General features: G+C 38.5%; 1 protein-coding gene and 1 pseudogene across 1 annotated transcript in view; both read right to left on the bottom strand.

Annotated features, from left to right (window-relative positions):
• The window catches only part of ATP8B4 (ATPase phospholipid transporting 8B4 (putative)), a 277874-nt gene that overhangs the window by 235901 nt on the left and 28381 nt on the right, over positions 1–13592 (bottom strand). Inside the window, exon 2 of the mRNA XM_066276448.1 lies at positions 11644–11711. Coding sequence (XP_066132545.1) covers positions 11644–11671 — 28 coding nt within the window. The 5' untranslated portion in view covers positions 11672–11711. The remainder of the gene's footprint in view (positions 1–11643; positions 11712–13592) is intronic.
• On the bottom strand, positions 3327–8299 carry LOC136333904 (eukaryotic translation initiation factor 5A-1-like; annotated as a pseudogene).

Genomic DNA, 13592 nt, shown 5'->3' with positions numbered 1-13592 from the left:
TCAACATCACTAATCATTAGAAAAATGCAAATTAAAACCAAAATGAGATATCACCTCACACCAGCAGAATGGCGCTCATTAACAAAACAACACAGAATAAGTGCTGGCAAGGATGTGGAGAAAAGGGAAACCCTCCTGCACTGCTGGTGGGAATGCAGACTGGTGCAGCCACTGTGGAAAACAGTATGGAGATGCCTCAAAAAATTAAAAATTGAACTGCCTTTTGACCCAGCTATTTTAATTTTAGGAATATACCCCAAGAACACCATAACACTATTTCAAAAGGAAAAATGCACCCACATGTTTATGGCAGCATTGTTTACAATAGCGAAAATCTGGAAACAGTCCAAGTGTCCGTCAGTGGACGAGTGGATTAAAAAGCTGTGGTACATATACAGGTATTGATCGACTTACAACCTATGCAACTTACGACCATTCAACTTTATGACCACAATCGCTAGCCAAGACTGCTCCAAGTCTGGCAGCGCAAGCATTGCCCAGCTGGGTGTATGACAGTGCTGGCCAATAAAATGTTTCATACATGTTTATATGTTTTGATATGTTTTGCAATAGGGGAAATGTTTCCTATGGTATTTTTTACACCTGTATTTTGTATTTTTGTATGCACCTGTATTTTGTAGTTTTGTATGTTTTGCAAATATTAAACCAGTTGTACTGGTAATGCAGTGTTTTACTTAAACCCGATGAATGTAAAAATAAGAAACAAAATGGTATAGAGATGATACAAATGGTATAAAATGAACAAAGAAAATTATGATATATAACAATAATAAAAGAAAATTATGATAAAATATGACTTAAAGATTTTTATAACATCATTTCACAGTACTGTACATATAGCCTACTCAACTTATGACCAAATTGTGTGACGACCAGTCTCTCAGAACTAATCATGGTCATAAGTTGAGCACTAGCTGTGTACAATGTAATACTATAGGGCCAAGCAAAAGAAGGAAATCTTATCTTTTGCGACAACATGAATGGACCTGGAAACTATTATGTTGAGTGAAATAAGCCAGGCAGAGAAAGAAAAATATCATATGACCTCACTCATTTGAGGAATCCAATGAACAATGTGAACTGAGAAATGAAACTGAGACAGAAGAGAGATCAAAGAGACCAGAGGAAAAGAGGACAGAGGGAAAGGGGATGATAGGATGGGATAAACCTGAAGGGAAGGGGCGAGGGCGCTATGGGGAGGGAGGCAAGGGAGATGTTGATACAGGGAAGATGCATTCGGGGCAACATTAGAATCTATGTAAACACAATAAATTAAAATCAATAAAAAAAGAATGTGTAACAGAAAAAAATTATTTTAAAAGTGAAGTGGAATGAAAGAAAATATAGAAGCAACAATGATAATCAACTAGTCAATAATGAAAACCAAAATGCCTAACATGATGACCCACACACCTGTTCTAGGTGAACCACAAATTCTACAGGAAAAGAGAAGGCCTCTCTGTTGCTCTTCATTTTATATTCTGTAAAGTAAAAATAAACCAATATCTCTGGGAAAGTATAATTATGTATTCGTTCTTGGCTCAAACAATCATTTCTCTAACAAATCCTCATACAGGAGTCATTGTTTGATACAAAGAACATAATGTAAGTTTTCTAGAGCTGTGTTTTGTAACAACCCTAAAGATACCATTCCAAACACAATTTAGAGGACCCAATGAGAATCTTTGTACTCAGTCTCATGCTAAGCTGATTAAATTCAGGAATGTAGTTTAGAAAATTTAGATGAATAATTGAACTACGTGTCTTTCAAACAATCGTCCTCATTGTTATTTCTCTCAACTGTACTTGTGCTGACTATGAAAATGACTGTAAGCATGAGATTGAACTTCCTGGAAAATACCTAGAGAGTGGCTATGCTGTGTTGCTAGCTGAACACTATTCATAAGACAGAAAATCAAGCTGGTAATCATGTTCGCATTCCTTTGTAGCAGCTGAGAAACCTAAGAAAGATATGTATGTGGCTGGATAGGAAGCTGTCCTTCAGCATTTCAATGAGCCAAGAGAAGATCCATTAGCAGAGACAGAATTATCTTAGACACTTATTTTGAGTCTGCTCCAGAGTATAGAAAAATAGGTAACCAAGTCTTCAAAGTTCTACTCCATGTAGGTGATAGAAATAGCTTTCACTACCCAACACTCTGAAAGGCCAATATAATTTGATGTCTGCCTCAATCAAATAAACTAAAATATCAATGAAGCATTCTTAGAATGCTTATCTTCAAACCATGTGCTTCCTGTTACATGGGTCAAGATAACTAATGAGGACACCTCATTTATTTTATAAAGTGGTCATTTATAAACCAGTTAAATGCTAGGGAACCTTCACCAAAAAGAGTAACCTTTATTTCCAGATTAATGATATGTAGCCTATCCACTTCCACTCCAAAACAATTATCTGATAGGGCTGATGGTTTGTTTGAGCCACTCCTGGTTTCAGATAATAAAACCATATCTGCTTATGTATACACGCATGCTTGTCTTTTTATTTGGAAAGATGACATGCATCTAGAAAAACCAAAAGTGCAATCAGATCACTAAGACAAATTTAAGAGATGGGAAGGACATAACACAACTCTGCTGGAAATTTTTAATTGCAATCAAGATGTTGTTCTCTTGTGAGCAAGACTTTTCAGACCCATAAAAATGAGAGTTTGATGAAAGAGCCCTTGTATAAGAAAAAGAGGCCTGGACCTTATATATATATATTAAACTTGTAGCTTTATTCGGGTTTGATTTCAACAAATGTATTGGGAAGAGAGCCCATAGGAAAGGGTGAAGCCCATGTGGGCAGGGTCCTCCCAGATGCCTGAGGAGGGGCAGTTCTCTTTCCTTTTCCTCCTGTCCCCTCTTCTGCTAAAAGGACTTGAAGAGAAACACAGAAATGGGAGAAGGCTGGTCCCAGTCTGTGTACGTGCTTCTATGGGAAACAAGGGACCAGACCAGGGATGAGTGGAGGGGAGGGCACAAGGACCATTTGTCAGACTCCACAACTTTCTGATTCCAGAACAAACTTAAAAACAAACAAACAAAAAAACCTAAACCACAAGCAGCACCCTCCTGCTCTCCCCACCGGGCTATAGTAGGAGCGGGGAAGATAGCAGCTTCATCAAGGCCAGGGCTCACTCACTCCTGGCCAAGGGTGCAGGGTGAAGGGTAAGGGCTCCCCAACAGATTGAAGGCATGGGGGAAATAAAAATAAAACATCAAATAAATTGTGTGGGAGTCCCTCTAAAGGCAGGCCAGAGCTGGGCCAGGCTAAGGGAGGGGCTCTGCAGGCTAGAGGGTCACCACCGCCACCCCTGCCACCCCAGAGCCAGTGACGTTGCTGTGGCCCTGATTGCAGCAGCAGCCTCCCCCATCAGGGCAGACAGCACTGCAGTCAGGATCTCTTCTCCACCAATGTCCTTCCGCTCAGTCTCCTCACCAAGGTCTCACTTGGGTAGATGAAGGTCCTCTGCACCTCCTTGCTGTCCTGGAGCAGTGATGGGTACCCATCCTGGATGCCACTCAGCTGGAAATCATTCCTTCTGATGTTGGGGATGTCGATATAATGAGTTGACAGGCAGATATCTTCATATTTCTTCCCAGAAAAAGTGTCAATACCAACCAGGTGGACCTTGGCGGGGAGATTGAGCAGAAGGATGTCCGTGGAGAGGAGATCCTGACTGCAGTGCTGTCTTGCCCATCTTGGAGATGGACATCTCTACAATCCTACATGGCCGGCCATTGAGCATCTCGAAGCCATTCTTACATAATGCGGAGCACCACATTGGGAAGGTGGCTGAGGCCCCTGCATCTGCCATTTCTAAGTCCAAATCATCTGCCTTTTTAAGAGACTTCAATTCCAAGTCATAGGAATACAATTGAGGCCTGGATCTTGAAGCAAGAGGCCCAAGATCTCCTTTCAACAAATTATCCACATCAGCATGTTTAAATTCACAGCCACTCTTTACCAAAGGTTCCTCAGTAAACTATGCCACTTTGTATTGCCATCATTAAGTGAGAAAATGGATGGACAGCACTTTGTAAACAGAGAAATACCAGAAAACTTTTTGTTAAAGACAATAACAAAAATGGAATCCACCCAAGCTTGGACAGTCAGTCTTAAAGTTGTTTATAGTACTATTTCCCAAGAGAGTCTGAAGTAATTTTCTGAGTGTTTTTAGTAGAAGTTGGCAAATACCTATTGATTCTACTCCAGGTCCTCTAAGGCAACACCCAGCTCTTAATCTGGGCTTTTCTCCCTCTTACCATAGAAAATTAAATATTATCCAGCTTCCACTTCAGTAGGCAAGAGAAGTCAAGTCATTTACATCTTCTTTTATTAGTTTGTCTATAACAATTCATAGCACCTTAGCATTTAGGACTAGTTAGTGAATGCAGCAGCTCTTCTAGGAAGATCAAAAATAAGAGTAAGATTTAGAAAGCTTCTTTTGAACCTGTGAGTGATTATAGCAACTATGAGTCTCCAGATAACAAACATGACTGTTTCCCTCAATGAATAGCAAAGCATTTTGTCCTTCAACCAATTTGGTTTAGGAGACAGCCTTCAAACAGTTGGCTTTAAAGTCCCAAAATCATGAAATAACATTGTGGAGAATTTGGGGTCTCTGTATAAAACCCTGAGGGCATGGACTGATATTTCCTGAGCAAGTTGGCCCCAATTCAAAGCTGAAGAATGTCTCCGCACATGGAGTGACATGTGGGCTTTGTTGGTGATGGTTTTTTGGGTTGGGTCAGATCTCAGAAAAATTTCCTCAAGCCAAATCAATAACTTAAGCTATTCCTTTCCTAATTTTCTTTCATTCTTCACAATATGCTCTGCATCATTGGGAGCCAAACCAATTCATGAAAGAACATGAGTGGGGAGAGCTTTGAAGAAAAGGGTTCTCCAGTCTCCAAGACTTCCTGGTTTGACTCCAACAGCATACTCCACTACGATTGAAAAATGTGTGTCCCAAATCAGGGTTTCCTATTGAAATCTAGTGGTGACCTGCAGCTGGTGGGACTTACTGACATGTAAGCAGCAAACTTAAGAGAATCAAAGCAAAAAAAAAAAATCTTTCTACAATTTTTTTATTCTTGTCTTCACAAAAAAAGCTTATAAACAGCATTCGGGGATTCAAACAAGTAATAAAGGGCCTTCGGTTTGTTTTCCTCTTGACTGAACCAGTTTGCTCATCAGGTCCAGATATCTGGAAATTTTTATTTATTGAGAGTTTTATTCATCTCATGGCTTACTATAGCTTCTCAATGACATATAAAAAATTTTTATCGATTCATTCTCCTTCCAGCATACATGAATTGTGTACTGCTGACAAAAATTAGGGGATATTTCAAAATGAATATGAAGTGATTAAAAAAAGAAGCATTTGATTTTTTTTTATTGAACAAGAACATCAGAAAAGCTAACAAGTCAAAGAAAATTTTTCAATCATGCAAATGAGATGCAAAACCAACTTTTATTTCATTGGTGAAAATACACTATATAAAAGGCTGAAAGTACTGGAGTATCGACACGTTCCCTGATCCCCTGATTTTTGTGAGCAGTGTATTATACAAGTTACAAGTACACTCAATAAAATCTTTATATAAGCCCTTGGCATGTAACTTTCTATGCATAGATTCATAACTGGAGATTTAAGATTTACTATAGTATAATGATGAGAATAAGAGCTAAGGTTTATTGAGCACATGTTGAAAGCTAGATACTGTATGAAGTGTTTTACATGCATTATTTCATCTGTCTTCAAAATAATCCTATTCGGTACATACTATTATCATCCCCACTTTTCAAATGAAGAAAAGACTTAGCAAGATTATAAAGTAGAATCAGAAACCCAACTCCAAACTGCATCCCTTATAAAAGAAGCTTGAAAGAAATTCTGTGTGTAAAGAGATGGTCAGTGGGACTGTGCAGAGATGACTGGGAAATGTAAACTGGTGTGTGTCTATATTTAGATATCAAGGGAAGAAAGAAGAGCCTCCCTCCCAGGTAATTTTGTGATCCTCAGACCTCTTACCTTGTGTTGATTCTAGGCTTCTCTATTCACCGTGGAGGCCTTCCTGGAAAATCCATCTGCCTTCTCCTTGAAGCCTTTGAGCAATCATTGCTGAGAATACTCCCCCAAACCCTCTTCAAAACTTACTGTTTTAGCCTGTTGTTTATTTATCTATTCTTTTACATTTTAATTTTTTATAAGAAAAAAATGCATTTTTATGGACTGGGCCAGGATCAGAATGCTTTCTGTAAGATGGAAAATAGCTTTATCTTTTTACGGCACCCCATTCAAAAAGCAAAAAAATAAAAATAATAAAATAAAATAAAAAACCCTAAGAATCTTAAGAGTCTAGAAGAAGCTAGAGGACATCTAACTTTCCATGGTGAGACAAAGTCCAGCCATCCATGCGAAAGCAAGCCACCTGTCACAAAGTGAGAGGGAAAAAACCCAGGTGGAAAAGAAAGACACATGAGAAAAAAAATCTGAGAAGGTCTTTCATCTGCTGGATACCTCAGAGTTGCACAGGAAACGGTGTTTTTCAAAGCTGTGGTTATCACTTTGAAAAGCGTGGGACTATAAATTGAGTTTCTTTTCTATGTATTGGTTTCTGTGTCTCAGACCCCTGAATGCATGTGGCTAATAAAATCTTTTGGAGCTAAGACAAGTGATTTATATATTCCAGAAATATTTCTTGAACGCCTTTCAGCAAGGGTCTATCTGAGGCAGTGAAGGAGAACCCATTGAGACAGGGATCTCCTTCAAAGGGTAGAAGTGCACACAAATACCAGCACAGCAAGGAAGCAGAGGGAAGGCCTAGGGAACTAGAGAAAAGGAAAGTCAAGTCCAACTGGGCTGTTACAAGGCATCCCCACTTGTGCCAGGCAGCTCTGAAGGGAACTTATGCTGTACACAAACTGTGGGGGGTGGTCGGCTGCTCTGCCAGGCATCTTAGCCAAGCAGAGCTGCAGTCATTTACCAAAAAGTGGAGGAATTTGGTAGAGGTGGTCTGCCACCTAGGATGGGGTGAACCCTGGGCTTTGCAAGAGGACATTCCAATGCCTTCTCAGCTGTTCCTCCTAGTAGGACCAGGTGTGAAAAACAAAAAAAGAAAAAATAGGAGCCTTGCTTTATTTATCTATTCATGAAGAATTCAAATAATACATATTTTAAAAGAGATATAAAGGAGAAGAACAGAAATCTGCTTTCTTTTCACACTGTCCTATGCCCTCACTCTGGTCCAAGCCACCTCCCTTCTCCCTGTGACTGCTATAATAGCCTCCCCTTGGGGATCAGAGTTTCTGCTCCTATCCCTGTTATCTGTCTTCAATAGAGCAACAGAGTGGTCCTTTCTTAAATGCATTAATTTCCTATTCCTACTCTAGCAAATCACTACAAACTTAGTTACTTCAGATCCAAAAATGGTTCTTCAATGGCTGAAATCAAGGTGTTTCAGCAAGACTGTGTTCTTCTGAAGGCTCTAGGGAGACTGTTTCTTTCTTTTTCCAGCTTTTTAAGGCTGCCCGCATTCTTTGGATCATGGTCTCATCACTCTGACCTTTGCTTCCACTATCACATCACCATCTGACCTTGACTCTCCTGTTTTCTTCTTATAAAGACCCTTGTAATAGGTGAACTGAGGAATGGAATAGAGGCAGAGGCAGGGTCATGGGGAGCAGAGGGACAGCTGTCAGAGGGAAGTGGGATGAGGGGATGGAATCAGAGAAGGTAAAGGGACTAGTGAGATTATATATACATAACACATAGATACAGATAACAGGACAGCAAATCCCAGAGGGAAGTGAGGAGGAAACTAGGGGGGGACAAAGGGGGCATAATGGGGGGCATGTGGCTGGGGAGCAAGGGTGTTATATTGAGTGGGACACTTGAATCCATGTTAACACAATAAATTAAAATTAATTTTTTTTTTAAAAAGACTGTTGGCCCACTTGGATAATCCAGGATAATCTCCCTATTTCAAGATCCTTAACTTAATTCTATCTTCAAAGTTCCTTTTCTCATGTAAGAAGGGAGCATATTCACAGGTTCCAAGAATTAAGACATGGACATTTTGGGGCAGCTGGTATTATCCTGTCTATCACAAGAATTATCTCTTTCTTCCATTCAAAATGTCCAACGTCACTTCATCTCAAAAAGAAGCGAGTGTTTACAAAGATCTTCAAAGCCCTGCTTGATCCTCACACATCTACCCCGTTACCTGTCTGACCTCTGATCTCTACCAGAAGCAGACTTCCCATAAAGCCATTGAAGCTTTAGCTTCTGCTCACCTCACTGCATTTTCCATTCCAAGGCCCTGAGAGTAGCACTAGAAATATGTTTACACTGCTTGTTGGTTTGTTTGTTTGTTTGTTATTTGCAGAAGTAAAATACTACTAACAAAAATTAGAGGATATTTTATCACCTCATATTCATTTTTGAAATATCCCCTAATTTTTGTGAGCAGTATATTTTAACCACAAGGGCTCAGATCACTGTCTCTTCCACCTCAATCCCCCCCATCACCCTTTGTGTTGTGTCAGATGCTGCTGGGATCCCAATACGAGGCCTCCTCTCTAGTACCAAAAATATTCCCCATGCCCTTTCTCCTCTGACCTCTCAAAGCTGTTAAAACGTAGGCAAGCTAATTAGCTGATGCTAAACCCAAGGTGATGAGAGAGATTTTGTGAAAGCCAGCACTGTCATAAATATGTCACTGATGGACCAGTAATGATTGGCACTTCATTGCACTGGCCTCATTTTTAGCGAAACTAAGAAAAGAGACAAGTTTGAAAAAAAATAAAAACTATATAGATCCAATTTTACAGACAAATTACTATGGTAGACAAAAAGGAAGTTCAAACAAAAACTAATTCCTTCACAAGTGTAACTGCAAAACTACTTGAGAAACAGCTTTTGGATTTGTTGCTGTTCCATAAGGGAGAGAAACCTAAAGAGAAACAACACTCTTTAAACACCTATGCTAATACACAGACACGTCCTTTTATCGGCATTGATATGGTATCTAGACAGGTAGTTTCCACATCTTATTCATCGTTTATATCACCAACCCTCTACTGCAGCAGCAGGGCCAACCCAGTACCTGCTAAACAGTGTGTGCTCAAAGAAATGCCTGAGAAACGGGCATATAAACTTCAGTGAAAGACCTGTCTCATTCGTAGGCACAGTAGATGCAGTGCCTAGTGTTCACAATACTTTTAGGAGAGCACAACAATGTTTACATTTTCATATGTTTTATGATCAAAAGAAAAAAATAAATACAGTAATAATGGGTACATAATAATGAATTTGATCTAAATTATATTTGCCTTTATACCCACAATCATAAAATATAATTTTAATATATTATATATATTTTTTGAGAAAGGACCCACAAAAGGTGGGTGACGTGGTCTGATGTCTCCCACCCTGCACCCCATGATATATTAAGGGCTTCCCTGCAATCACGTGTGCTGTCTCCACAACTCCCTCACTGTGGAGTCAAGTACGGCTTTAGCTAGTTTAAAGAAAATCTCTAATTATCTGCTTTTTTTTTTTGCTTCCCATATTACCAAACTACATAAAATCTGAATTAGGTATTTTACAAATGAACAATGCTCTTCTTGATTGCTTTGTAGAAAAGCACATATATGCTTTAAAATGATTTGTCTTCAAGCCTCCCACCAAGCTACATGGAAAGTAGACTGTAATCATAATGCTTTAAATATCTGAGTCAATTAGCTGGAATTCTGCCCATCTTGAAGAATGTGAGATTGACAGAAATGTGGAGATAATAAATAATAAAACATATCTGGGAGAAAATAATTGTTCTCCCATACCATAGCTGGCCTGTTAATGTTTTCATGTACATCATCTGTGGCCCAAGCTTCCTGATGATGTTGTGAACTGTTGTGTAAATGTAGGTATACCTTAATTAAATGCTGCAGATATTATATATCTCATCAAGGTAAAATACCATTTCTGCATGATTTTTCTCCTGAAAACTCCAGGCTGATTAGAAAGTTTCTAGTCTGTTCTCCTCTGGCAAATATACCACTTGTAGTATTGTTTAGTAAATGTTTGTATGTTTGTTTGTTTTTTAGTAAACTGTTTTTAAGTTATCATTGCTACTGTAACCTTAACAACTGTGTGAGGCTACACATATTTTATTGAATCACAAAAAGCTACTTGAAGTCAAGAGAGGCCAGCACTACTTCGCATATAATAGGGACTCAAAAACATTTGTTGACTGACAGTATAAATGAATGAATATTTTAGGTTATAAAAGCTCTCCAGTCTATTGTTAGACCTACAGGAACTGACATAACCTAAAGATGCATCATTCACAATGATGATGACACAAATGATAGTGACACACATGTCAGTCCTTCAAGTCATGCAGCCATTGCAACAAGTCCAGGGGAAAGGGACTGGACACAGCTTTCTCCGCAAATTAACGCCAGAGCAGATGCAGACCCTGCTAATGTCACCAAAACATATCAAACCCTACAACAATAAATCCTGTTGGAAACATCCCTTTTAAAGCTGGTTAATCTAATGTTTACACTATTAAGGTTATACTAGTTATTTGATGTAAAGAAATCATTTCATTTCATTTGAAAAAGAAAACAAAGATGACAATAATTCTAAACTCTCAGATTGGCATTAAGAATATGAAAGCATTCCCCCAGAGGGTATAACTAATGACTTCTGGGTAGGAACTACACTGAGATAGATTGCAGCTCATTATGAGGCTGAATGCTGCAATAAATAAGTGGCCAGAAAGGAATGGACTGCACCATGAAACAAGTGCCTATCGAAGTAGGTTAATTACCTGTCAGAATGTTATTAGATAGAGGAACAGCACATTAGATAAACTCTCATCCTGCCTTTAGTTTCTAAAAAGTCGATGGTCAAATATAAAGAATACAGCAGTAATTAATTGAATACAAGTGCATTAAAGAATAGTCACATAACTGTCTGTCCCTGATGAACTAGAGGCAAAAGAGAACACTGATACTCTCTGGCAGGGATGCTATGTTGAAGAAACTGGAATATTGTTAATGCTGCTCAGCTAGATCAATTACCCAAACAAAAGAACACTTGTTTCCTGCCATCATGAACCAAAATTATTTCTAACTGGGTGATCTTAGCTTTAAATATTGATGTATTCATACAATGGAATATCAGTTTGAAAGAAAACATTAAGAATAAATTATTGGTACTTGCAACTGTATAGATGTATGTGAAAAAACTTTATGCTGAGTAAAAGATGCAAAACACAAGAATATATGTTGTATTGTTTCATTTATGTTACTTTCAAACACAGGCAAAACTAATCCAATACAAAGCAGGAGATAGTTATATGGCGTGCAGGGAGAATGAATGGAAAGGGGCATAAGGAAGCTTTCTGGGGTGATAGAAATGGTATGTGTCTTGTTTCTAAATGGTAGTTACATGGGTGTATACAGTTATCAAAACTCATCAAACTGAACGTTTAAGATTTGTGTGTTTTTTGTATATAAATTACTCCTCCACCAAATAAAATTTAATTTAATTTAAAAATCATATTCACTTTGTATCATCTGAAGAATTCAATACTTACCAGGTGATTTCTTTTTCCTGCAGAACATTATTGCACTAATTATTTTTCACCAGGCCTCCACAGTCAGTCTACATAAAAATAAATAAATAAATAAATAAATAAATAAATAAATAAATAAGGGAAGTACACATTAGTATTTGAAAAATGCTCATTAGACGTAAATTTTCATTCTTTAACTTTATTCCTAGCAAATCTGGGTATCTAGGAAGCCATTGGCTTGGTACAGAATAACAGATTTTATTTATCAGGCTTAAATCTAACTAGATAAAAACAGTTCTGTACAAAAATAATCTAGTTATACTAGAAACGCTATATAAGACAAACTTAAGACAAGTGTGTTATTCAATTTGACATTAATATTGAGCTAAATTTTCTAATATATCCAAACCCTACGAATCATAATATCTTAGGGGTGAAGAATCTCCAGCATCTGCCTTTTCATTTTTCAGTTATAGTTGACATACAATATCATATCAGCTTCAGGTGTACAACACAGTGATTAGACACTTATATAAGCATCTGCCTTATATTCAAGTGCTATAGGTGATTCTTTCCCAAAGCCAGAGCTGGGAACCACTGCTAAACCATGGGAGTTATATGTGAAAGGAAACTATTGTCCAGGCTTTAGAGAAACAAAAAAATTCCTTAATTTATTTTCTTGTATATAGTCTTCTACAAAATATTACAAAAAAGAAGTTAAAAAAAAAAACAATGCTATCATTATCTTTCATTATTTTCTCTACATGTGGTCTAATTTCTTTCACATGGCAAACTTCACTAAAGGTTTATAATATATAAATAAAGAGGCAAACAAATGCTTTCAAACATTTAGAACCCAACAGACAATGAAAATGAATTCAAGCATCTTTCCAAACACGTAACAAGGTAGGCAGAGGGTTGAAAGAGAAATTGCTTGCTTGCTGCCCGCTCAAAGCTATGGTGTGGCCAGATGCAGTAAACATTTAGAGGTTGGTCAGTCATATGGACACCAAGAAAGAGGAAGAGCAATGCTCTGGCTTAGTAGTATCAAGAAAAGAGGACCCAATAAAGTTTATCAATGCCCACTACGGCACCATAAATCTTCAACAGTCTAAAAAACCTGAAACTATCAATACTTCACTCTGTCATGCCCCCCAGAACCCACTGTTTTTCTAGGGACCAGTTATTAAAACTGAAAAATCTGAGCAAGAAGATGGGGATACTGCTGCAGGTGCTGCTAGAGGCAGGGACAGGTCCTCAAATACATAACTCTCTTGTTCCTTCTCCCACATCTTTTACCAACTGCCACCAGAGCTGTCCAAGGCAGGCCCCCTTTCCCTCTTCCCCAGCCTCTAAGACAGGGGTCGGGAACCTTTTTGGCTGAGAGAGCCATGAATGCCACATATTTTAAAATGTAATTCCATGAGAGCCATACAACAACCTATGTACATTACGCATTATCCAAAAAAAATTTGGCGTTCTCCCAGAGGACAGCTGTGATTGGCTCCAGCCACCCGCAACCATGAACATGAGCGTTAGGAAATGAATGGATTGTAATACATGAGAATGTTTTATATTTTTAACATCATTATTTTTTTTATTAAAGATTTGTCTGCAAGCCAGATGCAGCCATCAAAAGAGCCACATCTGGCTCACAAGCCATAGGTTCCCAACCCCTGATCTAAGACATGACTGCTGACCAGTGGTTGCTTTTCCCTTGCATCCCTCCTAATAGGTTTCCCTGCTCTGGCCTTGGCCATCTAGAGACCAAGGTCCACACTGAAGTCAGACTCATCCTTATAAAAGGTAATCGGCATTGTGTCACACCCCTGCTTAGAACACTCAATCACCTCCCATTGGCCTTAGAAAAAAACAGCAAATTTTTACATGAGTTTTTGGACCCTCTGCAACTTGGTCCCTGCTCATCTTTCTCACCTGATTTCTGCTCCCTCTTTCCACTGCCCTCATCT

The sequence above is a fragment of the Saccopteryx bilineata genome, chromosome 4, assembly GCF_036850765.1.
Source record: "Saccopteryx bilineata isolate mSacBil1 chromosome 4, mSacBil1_pri_phased_curated, whole genome shotgun sequence".
Taxonomy (NCBI): domain Eukaryota; kingdom Metazoa; phylum Chordata; class Mammalia; order Chiroptera; family Emballonuridae; genus Saccopteryx; species Saccopteryx bilineata.
Note: the sequence above shows the minus strand (reverse complement) of the source record. Positions and strands in the feature narration are given on the sequence as shown.